This window comes from Mandrillus leucophaeus, unplaced genomic scaffold, assembly GCF_000951045.1.
Source record: "Mandrillus leucophaeus isolate KB7577 unplaced genomic scaffold, Mleu.le_1.0 Scaffold2281, whole genome shotgun sequence".
Taxonomy (NCBI): Eukaryota; Metazoa; Chordata; class Mammalia; order Primates; family Cercopithecidae; genus Mandrillus; species Mandrillus leucophaeus.
Window position 1 is genome coordinate 65,609 of NW_012102345.1, and position 12,565 is coordinate 78,173.

General features: G+C 37.7%; 1 protein-coding gene across 2 annotated transcripts in view; it reads left to right on the forward strand.

The window, feature by feature from the left end:
* Window positions 1-928: 928 nt before the first annotated feature.
* ASZ1 (ankyrin repeat, SAM and basic leucine zipper domain containing 1) overlaps window positions 929-12,565 on the forward strand; it is a 70,019-nt gene continuing 58,382 nt past the window's right edge. Inside the window, exons 1-4 of one of the 2 annotated variants that reach the window (XM_011981583.1) lie at window positions 929-1,096; window positions 1,513-1,612; window positions 6,270-6,392; window positions 8,350-8,461. Coding sequence is in view for 1 of the 2 variants with exons in the window: in XM_011981582.1 (XP_011836972.1) it covers window positions 992-1,096; window positions 1,513-1,612; window positions 6,270-6,392; window positions 8,350-8,461 (440 nt within the window). In the remaining variant the exon portion in view is untranslated. The remainder of the gene's footprint in view (window positions 1,097-1,512; window positions 1,613-6,269; window positions 6,393-8,349; window positions 8,462-12,565) is intronic. The other variant, XM_011981582.1, reaches the window with a different exon arrangement.

Genomic DNA, 12,565 nt, shown 5'->3' on the forward strand with positions numbered 1-12,565 from the left:
ATCAAAGAATCTGCAAGAAAAAAAACAGCAAAAGCTTTCAAATAATAGTGCATGGCTATTATCTTGAGATACATATAATACGCCCTGTTTCGTGGTAGATCTACTTTTCTTTGGTGGGGAAGAAAATCACTGTGTTACCAGCATCTATAAGTTCTACCGTCTAGAACCTTTCTACATTTCTACCATGTAGAAAGATGAGTTTGAGCTTGGGCCACTTCCACCTGGAGCTGTTTGAATTATTTGCTCTCTGACCGTTTAAGTCATTTCTTTCTTTCTGGCTCTTTGGATCCACTGTACCCAGAAACCCCCTCCTTTCATATTTTCCTCTAGGACATCTACACTACATAGCGGTGAAGTGTTTTGATGGTCTGAAGCTTCTAAATCTAAGGTGAAATCTAAGATCACATGAAATGAAAAAGAAGAATTCTTTGCGGCAGTATTTTCTCCTGGCTCCTTTGTCGGCATCTACTTGTGTAAGGGCTTCTTGAATGTCTGACTGGTGCTCCTGAGCGAGGTGCTCCGAGGAAGATTCCGTCTCCCAGGGGATACAGATTTAACAGACGTTTGGCAGGGAGGCAGATGAAAAGGATGGCGGGGAAAGTCTAGTCTTACTTGCCATTAAATCCTAGTGTGCTCCTGCCACACGTAAGGCATTCTTTGCCGAGCAAGAATTTCATCAAGCAAATACTTTAAAGAGGTCGAAAGGTAAGTCTCTGAGAGGAACTGGAAGTGCCAGCAGGAGCCTGGCGCACGAACTTCGTCACCAGTGTTAGACACGCCAGGTTTTCACCTCAAGAAGCCTCAAGGTTAGGGACGGGGTAGGTAGGTGAGCAACGGGCCGCTGTGCGCCTGCGCTGGAAGGCTCCAGACCCGAGCACTTGCACGTCGCTGCTTCCCGCGCATCCCTTCGCACGCTCCGCCCCACCCCGGTGCGCATGCGCCTGGAGAACTGAAGGACGCGCGTTGCCCACAGGGAGCTGCCTTGGGTAGCATGGCGGCGGGAGCGCTACGCGGCCTGCCAGTGGCCGGCGGAGGGGAGAGTAGCGAGAGCGAGGATGACGGCTGGGAGATTGGGTATCTCGACCGGACGTCTCAGGTAGCAGAGGAGGCCTTGTCTTGACCACACCTGGTTTCGGCCTTCCCTGGCCCTCGAAGGCGAGGCCCAGCCTGGTGAAACCTCTCACTTCCTCGCATGTATTTTCCTTTTTCTCAGTGGAAATACGGGCGTTTGTAGTTAACCAAACCCGCACAAATTTCCTCCTGTTCCCCAACTGTGGTTACCACCAAATACGCTTCTTTAGATCGTCGTAGCTCTTCACTTGGGTTTGGATCCATCATTACCTATTCCCTTGAAAGATAATTTTCGACACGAATTCTTTTCAAACTTTGTATCTCGGTCAGAATAAAGCCAAGAAAAAAACCTATGTACTTAACCAAACATTATTGTTTCCTGATGAGGTGGAAACAAAACTATATATAACAAGAATTTTTTAAAACTGTTCACTTTTCTAGAAATTGAAAGGGCTGTTACCCATTGAGGAAAAGAAAGAAAAATTTAAGAAAGCAATGACCATCGGAGATGTTTCATTGGTCCAGGAGCTCCTAGATTCTGGTGAGAGATAAGGACAGTTTCACCTGAACACAACTGTCTTTAAGTTTGCAAGGATTCCTTATTTTTAAAAGATTTATGTTGCTTTTCTAATGGAAACACAACAAATGTTAATATAAGTTATCATAATATCCTGCATAATCTTCGTTGACTCTGAGTCCTGCCTGTCTTATTTTCTTACTCTCTCCTTACATTTGGAATGCCACCCTATTTATCTTCCATCAGTTCTTCCACCTCCTTCAAGCAAGAGGCCTACTCTAATCCTGTCCCACTCTGATCATTCTTAATTTACTCTGCTGTAATGTTGTGTGTTTCTTTTTTCTTTTCTTTTCTTTTCTTTGGGTGGTGGGGGGTGAGGGAGAATGTTATCTCACTCTGTGGCCCAGGCTGGAGTGCAGTGGCGCAATCTTGACTCACTGCAACCTCCACCTCCCGGGTTCAAGTGATTCTCCTGCCTCAGCCTCCTGAGTAGCTGGGACTACAGGCACCTGCCACCACACCCAGCTAATTTTGTTTTTGTATTTTTAGTAGAGACGGGGTTTCACCATGTTAGCCACTATGGTCTCGATCTCCTGACCTCGTGATCCGCCTGCTTCGGCCTCCCAAAGTGCTGGGATTACAGGCATGAGCCACCGTGCCCTGCCTGTTGTATGTTTCTTAAGAATTGGTTCGAGTACGTTTTAGTTTTTCTCGTTACAGTTTTTTGTTTTGTGCTGGTGGAATGAGGCCTGAGCTAGGAATCAGAATAAGTATATGGATAATTTCTTCCAGCTTATTGCCTACTCTGGTTTCTTGGAAGAGGCATTTAAGCTTTGAGAGCATCAATTTTCATTTTGGGGGGTTGAGGGGAGGGGATGAAGCGTCGCTCTGTCGCCCTGCTGGAGTGCAATGGCACCATCTTGGCTCATTGCAGCCTCCATCTGGGGGCCGGGATTCAAGCGATTCTCCCACCTCAACCTCCCGAGTAGTGGGGACTAAAAGCACCTGTCGCCAAGCCCAGCTAATTTTGGTAATTTTAGTAGACACGAGGGTTTCACCACGTCAGCCAGGCTGGTCTTGAACTACTGACCTCAAGTAATCACCCACCTTGGCCTTCCAAAGTGCTGAGATCTCAGGCATGAGCCGCCGCGCCTAGCCAGAGAGCATCACTTTCTTTATGTAAAGCATCATAATTCTGTCCTGGGCTTCATGACTTTTTTTGTGTGTGTGGATTAAATGAAAAAAAATTTTAATTACCTTCACATAGAAATGTAAATTATTGATTATAATGATTGAAATTACTCAAAGGAATAACAAGCATTTACTTTAGGTTGGTGCAAAAGTAATTGTAGTTTTTGCCATTGTAGATACAAAACATTCACACACAGGGTAGTTAGATGTGATTATATATAGCATAATGTTTTTATTCTATGCTAGAATCAATGCATAGTTTACTGAAAAGTAAATAATTTTGAAAACAAGACAGATCTGGGTTTGATTACTAACTGTGCCACTTGATGACTTTGTAACCTTGAATAAATTACCAAATCTTCCTAAGTTTCCATTTCTGTCCGTTTTAAAATGAGGATTATTATATCAAAGTGTTGTTGGCAAGGGGGAAAATTAAAATACACTTTTAAAGGACTTAGAACACATAGAAATTATGTAAACATTAGCTGTTATTCTTGTAAGATATGAGAAGGATCTGTATGACTTTTTGGACAGTGGAACTTGAGTTTGTAATTGAAAAATGAAATGGAATAAACTCTGAATAAGTAGAAAGAGGCCTGAATACCTAATGTTAATATATGTATAGTGTACATAGCATGGGGTGGAATAAGCAGAGATTTGTTTTAGAAAAGAAAATTTGCCTTAGGAGTAATGGGACTAGGTACAGTTAACATGATAGAGGCTTTTGAAGGATTAAGACTTGATATGATTGATGGGCAGATTAGAGGTTTACAGTCTCTTGAACAGAGCCTGCTGCTAAGTAGTTATTTAGTCAACCATTTGAAATTTGTTTTTAATTACAAAAATTTTTAAAGTTCATTTTTAAAAGCCAGTAATAGAAATGTAGGTAGAAGTAGAAAGATGTCTTTACCATTGTCCTCACTCTCGTTCCCCTTACTGCTGATGCCTCACTTTCACAGGTTAACTCCTGTTTTAGGGTATTTCCTTCCAGATGTCATTATGTAACTGTTTTTTAAAATATTGTTAATTTTTTGCCTTTCAAAGTCATTGTTGTTCTTGAAACATGTTTCTGCACCAATTGAAAACTCTAAAAATAAAAGCACATTTTGAGTCAACCACTTTTAACCATTTGAAGATGTCTCCAGTTTTTGTTCTGTGTACTATGATTTTCAATTTTCTTTAAAGTATGACATATTTTAGACATTCAGAAAAGAAAGGTACCCCCTCTGGAGATAACTACTTTTCTATAGTTGATGTTTATCATTCTTATGAGTATCTTTATACTTTTACTATATCCCTAAACAATATAGTATTACTTTGAATGTTTTTGAGCTGTGTAAATATACGGTGTTCATCTTTTTGAAACCTACTTTTTTTTGCACTATGCCTGGAACATAATATGTGCTTAGTAATTTATGTTAAATATTATAGGTTAAACATTAAGTTAGAATTTTAGTAAGAATTTTATACTATAATGCCACATTTGCTGCTTTTTTTTTTTTTAGACGAAGTCTCGCTCTGTTGCCCAGGCTGGAGTGCAGTGACATGATTTCAGCTCACTGCAAGCTCTGCCCCCTGGGTTCACGCCATTCTCCTGCCTCAGCCTCCCAAGTAGCTGGGACTACAGGCGCCTGCCTCCGTGCCTGTCTAATTTTTTTTTTTTTTTTTTTTTTTTTGTATTTTTAGTAGAGACAGGGTTTCACTGTGCTAGCCAAGATGGTCTCGTTTGCCTGACCTCATGATCCACCCACCTCCGCCTCCCAAAGTGCTGGGATTACAGGCGTGAGCCACCACACCTGGCCTTTGCTTCTTTTTCTTCACATCTTTTCCTTTCTATCTTTGCTATCACAGTTTGAGCAGTACTCTCAGTAAATTGAGAAAACAATGATCTTTTCTCTGATCTCATTGATATGCTTTCAATTGAAGCAGTTTAAAGAGGAAGACTTGTTAGAGAAGACAAGTAGGGCTGGCAGTATATGTCTATACTAAGATGGTTTAATGTTTTCTCCCAATGATTATTATGTACCTTATATCAATTAAAATTAGACAATTAGAAATTAGACATATGTAGTCTTTCAGTGACCCAGTGTTTATACAGTCAAAAAAGTGACACCCCCACCCCCCACCAAGTCTGCATTTCTTCTGTGATGTGACCTTAATCTGTGCGCATAGGACATTTTATAGCCAAAGACAATAGAACCTGTAAATTACAAGGTATTAAAGGCAGGCCCACCTTCAGTGGTGTTTCACATGCAAGTTTTCCTTCTTTGAAACAAAAATGTTGTTTCCTTGCGGTTAGCAAATATTTCATAGATTTAAGAGAAAGATTGCTACTTAAGTCATGATCTCTTGGCCAGAACCAGTGACTCACACCTGTAATCCCAGTACTTTGGGAGGCTTAAGGTGGGAGTATTGCTTGAGGCCAAGGGTTTGAGACCAGCCGTGGCAACATAGTGAGATTCCACCACTACAAAAAAAAAAAAAAATTATCCCGGCATAGTGGCACGTGCCTATAGTCGGAGCTAGTTGGGAGGTTGAGTATGCTGTAAGCCATAATCCTGCCACTGTGCTCCAGCCTGGGTGACAGAGTGAGATCCCATCTAAAAAAGAACAACAAAAAAACAAAAACAAAACTTACTTTCAGTACCTGATATCTCCTTTTATTTTAGCTCACTGCTTGTCATTCGATTGTCCAAGATAGAACTTGATAGTCATTTTTAATTTGTTCTTTTCCATCATACCTCCTCCTCAAAGTAATTTTAAATTCTGATGACCCTGTCTTTGAAATGTCCTTTTGTTTTCCTTCCTTTCTCTCTCCACTGCCCTTTCTCTGATTTTCTTATAAACTTCCTGCCTTATAACTAGTTTCCTTGCTTCCTGTCCCATTTTCAATAGTGGTATCTATGTTGTCTTTATAATACATATGTAATGATGTCATTTTCTGGATCAAAAACAGAGTCTGCATTTCTTAAGAGAGCTTTCATAATCTAACCTTAACCTGTCTTTTTAGCTTCATGTTTTATAAGTCACCCATGGGTAAGTTTAGTGTTAGGAGTAAAGTTAAAGGTTTTTGAGGGATATATGTGGTATTTTCAACCATAGAGATAATTGATATTGCCCAGGGATAATATTCTAATTTAAAAGGCATTTTACCTCTGTGAAACCTTTCCCAGCTCCCCTAGAGAAAAAAAGGTAGCATGTAAAAACCTGTTATAATATATACATACTCAGTTACATATTATATGATTAAACATCAGTCAGATCAGTCTCTTGGAACGTAGTGCCTGTAGCGAAACTGAACTTAGCAAATTGTATTAACGTCCCAATAGAATTATTTTCTATTTTTTGGAAGCCATTATTACCAAAACTTCCCGTGGTGGAATAAAGTACTTGATGTACGTCACTTTACACAGTACTTTAAGCATATAAGGTGGCTGATTTTTTTCTTTGGTGGTAGTGGGCTTTTAAAAGCTTGTTTTTATATTGACAGGCATTAGTGTAGATTCCACCTTTCAGTATGGATGGACTCCCCTTATGTATGCTGCTAGTGTTGCCAATGCAGAACTGGTTCGGGTCCTTCTGGACAGAGGTGCTAATGCAAGCTTTGAGAAGGGTAAGATGTTTCAGATAACTTAAATGATTATGCTTACTGTGATTCCTTATTTCCAAGTAGCTATTATATGAAGTGAAAAAAAACTAAAGCAGTTTGAAGTAACCTTTCTATTTATTATATTATGTAAATAGTATACAAAATCAAATTAGAAGCCATACATATTCTGAAAAACTCTTTCCAAAAACATAAATTCCAGTTACAGTATCTTTATAACTGGTTGTTATTATATACCTTTAACTTTAAGGTTTTGGTTGTTTTTAAAGGAAAAATTCTTTGGAAGAAACATTAAAAAGCTTGTAATTTAGTGGCAAATTACTTGAAAATCAGTCTGGAATTTTAAACTAAACTCCAAATTACATCACTTAAAGTTGTTTCAAAGATAGTTCATGAAATCCATCTTTGTCCTTGTTACTAAATAATTTCCATTCAGTAGTACTTTGAGTGTTAGAAGAACAAGAGTATATGAGCAAATCGAGTTTAATTATTACATTGAATTCCTGATTACTTATTTGTAACATATTTTCAATAGACAACTAAATTTGCTTCATAATTTCAGGTATAGGTTTCATTTTAGAATTGATTTTTACATTAATTTTATACCTACAATTTTATTCTTTTTTCTCATTTATATAGTTTACATACATTTCTGTCTTAACAGTTTCATGTTTAATTTTTTCTGTTAAGTTTTTCTTTTTATGGTATCATTTAAAAATATCACTTGGCCAGGCATAGTGGCCCATGCTTATAATCCTAGCACTAGCACTTTGGGAGTCCTTGGCAAGAGGATCACTTGAACCCAGGAGTTCAGGATCTGCCTGGACAACATAGTGAGACTTTGTCTCTGCTAAAAATAAAAAAATATTAGCCGGAGGTGGTTGCACACACTTATAACCTCACCTACTCAGAAGGCTGAGGCAGGAGGACTGCTTGAACCCAGGAGTTTGAGGTTGCAGTAAGTTATGATCATGCTGCTGCACTCCAGCCTGGACAACAGAGTGAGACACTGTCTCAAAAAAAGAAAAATTACTCAATGAAAGCTATGCTTAGGAATGAGGTTTTCAAAAGTGTATAAAATATTCTCAAAAAATTAATAATTGTTAATTTTATACTTCTCCCTCCTTGTAATCAGAGGGATACTTAGAGTTATAAAATATATTTTTCACAGAATGTACATATAAGTTCCTTTATGTGTCCCACAATAACCCTATCACATACAAAGGGCAGATATTAGGTTCTTATCTGTATATTAGATCTAATGAGATGTTAAGACATCACAGAACTTACAGTTTCTCAGTGGCAGTACTGGGACTAGAATATGCTCTGTCAATATTGAGCCACTAATGTGAATCATAGCTGTGGTGACCTGTTTTGAAGTTTTAATTCAAAATAGGTGTTTTTTGTGTTTAATTTACTCTAATCTTTGCTGACACCATGAGAGCCAAGGGAAGAAGAGTTTTAGGAAACAGTGAGTTCAGAAAGATCAAGTACAAAAGTACTGAAAAGAAACCAAACCAATGGATGTGGCAGTTACAGCAATTTCAGTAGGGTAGTTTATAAGCCGGATTTCAGGAGCTTTCAAATGGGTAAGAAGTGAAATCAGAGAATATAGATCATTGTTTCCCAAACATGAGTTTAGCAAGGCGAATTTTAACAAAAACTGTTCAAATCCAGACAATGTGGCTATGTCCATGTCCTTAACCACTTTCTGTTCTCTTGAAGTAATGGGAATAAAAGGGGAAGGAAGTTAAATGACTTATAGATAAACTTTGGGGACTGAAGGGATTCATGTCTAATCTCATCTTTTGATGAAGGAAGACAAAGTTATCTGCTAAGAGAGAGATTTAGGAGGAGGTTATAGAGTTTTAGAGTGCAATAATAGAATGTTTTGAGTGGTAAAGACATCAAATAGATGCTCTTGATGTATGGGGGTTTTTCCTCACTTTTCTATTCACTATAGATAAGCAAACTATTTTGATAACTGCATGTTCTGCTCATGGCTCAGAGGAACAGATCTTGAAGTGTGTAGAGCTACTACTTTCAAGAAATGCTGATCCAAATGTTGCTTGTAGGTAAGAGCCTTTATATCTGTTCAAAATTCAAGTTGAATCATAATTTTTCTTTGGTATCAGCCTTTTAAAAATCATGAACAGTGTTTACTTGGCCAAAGAGTTGATGAATGAAAATAGTTCATAAGGCCATGGTTCCAATTCTATAAGATTATCAGAGGAAGTGGATATCATGAAAGTAGTCTTTCAACTTTACATTTTGAGAGGAATGTCATAATTTAGAATGAGAGGAAAAGGAGGACAATAAACTATAGTATAATTTCTTATGAATCATACTCCTCAAAAGAATATGACAATTGACCTGTAAGAGTAAAGCCTCTTAATGTTCTCTCTGTATAACATTTAACAACTAAACAATTTTACAAAAATACTAAGAAAATATGTCCATTTTCTATTTTCTTAAGTGTTTACATTTTCTTAAGACTTCATGAATTAACTAGGTAATAACATGTATGTAATAGCGCCTAGATACATAGAAGTCAAGCAGTAAATGTTATCTTGCATCTTTTGAAATGTCAGTAATAAAAATGAATCAGAATGCTTAAAATTTCTATCACATTGGCTTCCTTTCTGACTGCACCTTGTATTTCATCTATTAAATCTCTCTTTGTGTTTCATTTAATCTTTAAAATGAGTAGGAAGTAGCCCATCTAACAAAAATGTCTAGCACAAATAGAATTATTATTCATAATTCTTTAGTTCAGATAGTAATGATCTAGTACCTGATATATAGAAAGAATTATGCTTTACTCTAGAAGTTTTGTTCTAAATTAGTTTAGTTTATATGATACCTGGACAGCAACCTTGGAAGGTACTTTACAGCTTTAGATAATTCCTAAATCTTTGCTGAGATTTTTAAAAATATATTTTGGTCTAGTTGTAGTGGTTCTCAAGCAAGGTCTATTTGACCTTTCAGGGGACATTAGGCAATGTCTAGAGACATTTTTGATTGTTATACCTGAGAGATACTACTGGTACCTAGTGGGTAGAAGCCAGGGTTGCTGCTGAACATCCCCAAATGCATAGGACAACCCCTCAAAACAAAGAATTACAAATCCCAAAATGTCAGTAGTGCCACGGTTGAGAAACCGTGATCTAGTGTGAGAAGGGCCAAGGTTTATTGAGTGGCTAATTAATATTTAAACAGAGATAAAAAAGAACTGACAGAGAAACTACCTGCAAACCTTTATTTTTTTTTAAGACAGGGTCTCGCTCTGTCACCCAGGCTGGAGTGCAGTGGCACCATTGTGGCTCACTGTAACCTCTGCCTCCCAGTCTCAGGTGATCCTCCCACCTCAGGTGATCCTCCCACCTCAGCCTCCAGAGTAGCTGGGACTACAGGCACACACTACCACACTTGGCTAATTTTTGTATTTTTTGTAGAGATAGGGTTTCACTATGTTGCCCAGGCTGGTCTTAAACTCCAGGGCTCAAGCAATCTGCCTGCTTCAGCCTCCCAAAGTACTGGGATTAAAAGTGTAAGCCACCATGACTGGCCTACCTGCAAACATTTTTTTTTTTTTTTTGGTTTGTTTTTTGTTTTGAGACAGAGTCTCGCTCTGTCACCCAAGCTGGAGTGGAGTGGCGAGATCTTGGCTCACTGCAACCTCTGCTTCCTGGGTTCAGATGATTCTCCTGCCTTCGCCTCCTGAGTAGCTAGGATTACAGACGCGTGCCACCACGCCCGGCTAATTTTTGTATTTCTAGTAAAAACAGGGTTTCACCGTGTTGGCCAGACTGGTCTCAAACTCCTGACCTCATGATCCGCCCGCCTCGGCCTCCCAAAGAGCTGGGATTATAGGCATGAGCCACTGCACCCCGCCTCAAACTTTTAACAAAAACTTTTATCCTGTTGTGTATGGTACAATCCTTAATAAAATGTAACTTTTGGATCTGGTTATATCTTGGAATTACGACATGTGCTTTAGTACTCCTCGCTGAAGTAAACTTCTATGAGTGTTGTAATTTTGATGTATACCTTTAGAAGTGACATAAGATAAAATTTTTGCTTGGTGCTCTTCACTTTATTTTTTTCCAACTGCCTCTATGAGATTTTGTAGGTAGTGAAGTCTTTACCCTCCTAATCACCTAAAATGTTGTAAACACATAGAATTCAGTCAAGCCAGTATCATAGGTTCTAGACTATTCTGTCTTCTCAAGAACTAGAAGATATCCTTTAAGTACATAAGGTGTATTGAAAAAAACAGATTCCGTTTGAATTAAAATGACACAAGGTTAGCATCTTATGCTAAAAACTATAAGGCAATCACACTATAAGGTAATTTCAAAACTGAAAATCCTAAATAAGCAGATGAATTTGAAAGAGTACAAGATTAAGATTGTTATGTGGTCAACTCTCTAAAATAATTGGAGAATTTATAGAATGATTGAAGAAAATAAAGCAATCTGCATTTAATTAATTAATGTGAGAAATAACCTGAAAAACTATTCAGCTGCTTATTTTTTAATGCTCAAAACATAAAGCAATAAAATTGAATTGTGTTTTCTTGATAGAGCTGAAAAGAGGGTAAGTTATGGCAAATAGTGCTTTTTAGGCTGCAAATTTTATAAGAAGGATAGCATTAGGGGACATGGAGGGGTAGCTTACTGTCAGTATAAAAGACAAAACATATCAGGACACAAGGGGAGTACAATGAAATTTGGAGAGAATTTTATAGCTAACTCATTAGCAGTGACAAAAGTCAAAACCTATTAGAAGATTGGGAGCTTTAGATTCTTGTAAAAAGTGCCAGAGGATACCAGCAATACATCTGGGAACCACTCTTCAGATGTCAAGGAGAAAAACACATCTTTAGATGAATTATTTTCAAGCTGTTGATGTAGCCTGTTTTGTTGAGCAATGCCTTTGCTAAGAAAAATTACCTCTTAAGAAAAAGAGCACAAGGAAAGAGTCAGCCATAAAACATAAATGGCTAGATTTTGTGAAAGCTAAATAGGTGGTCACATATTTGATAGCTGCAAAGAAAGATGGCTTCTAACTTTTTTTTTTTTAAACTAATATGGGATCAGTAGTCTTGTCTTACGAAGTGAAAGTAATAGCAAAGTCTTGGAGATCAGCCTCTAAGCTTGAGATTGAAGTCTCAGTTTCCATATGTAAAGTAGCATGAACTCTTCTCCATTCTATGGAAATACCTCAAAAGACAGGATCTTACTTTGAGATAAAATGGGGAAAAATGAGTTACTGATTTGTATTAGGAGCAGGAAGATAATTTCTAGAGGTTTGTAGATCTTAAAATGAAAGTCACTTGAATTACTTGGTTCTGTTTGCACTGCACTACAAGTGGGTAGATAGAAGAATAAAGATTAAGAAGAAACTGTTGAATTTCCTCTACTTAACTAATTAGAAATCTCGCTGAATGGGACTGAGGGAATTCTGTAATAGTTTAAATTTTTTAACTTGTGCATAATTTACATACACATAATTAAAATACTCACATTTTCAGTGTATAGTTGGATCAGTTTTGAAAAATGCATGCATTTGTGTAACTTACACCACAAGATGGGATATTTTTATCACTCCAGAAAGTTCCATCATGTCTCTTGCCAGTCAGGTTCCCTCTCCACCAGAAGCAACCATGTGATCCGGATCTTGTTTCTACCACTATAAATTTTTTCTGTTCTAGAATTATATAGTATTTTTGTGATTTCTTTAACTGGGTATAATAAATTTTAAGACTCATCCATGCTCTGTATATTAGTAGTTTGCTATTTTCTTTATGGCCTGAGAAAAACAAGTGTTCCAGTAAGGCAGAAAAATCGGTTGGCTTAGAAATTAAAAGTAAAGACAAAAAAGCCACAGAGTTGTTAACTAGACTTCAGTAGGCAGAATGTTAAAATATTTAGGCTGTGTGCTAAGACAGCATGAGTGCTGACAATATAGTACGTTTTTCTCAGTCACTAAACAGAGACAAGTGCCTTGTATCAATGCTTCAAGTAGCAAGCACTGACTATCCACTCCTTTATTTTTTTATTTTATTTATTTATTTATTTGTTTATTTATTTATTTTGAGATGGAGTCTCTCCCTGTCACTCAGGCTGGAGTGCAGTGGTGGATCTCCACTCACTGCAACCTCCAGCTGCCAGGTT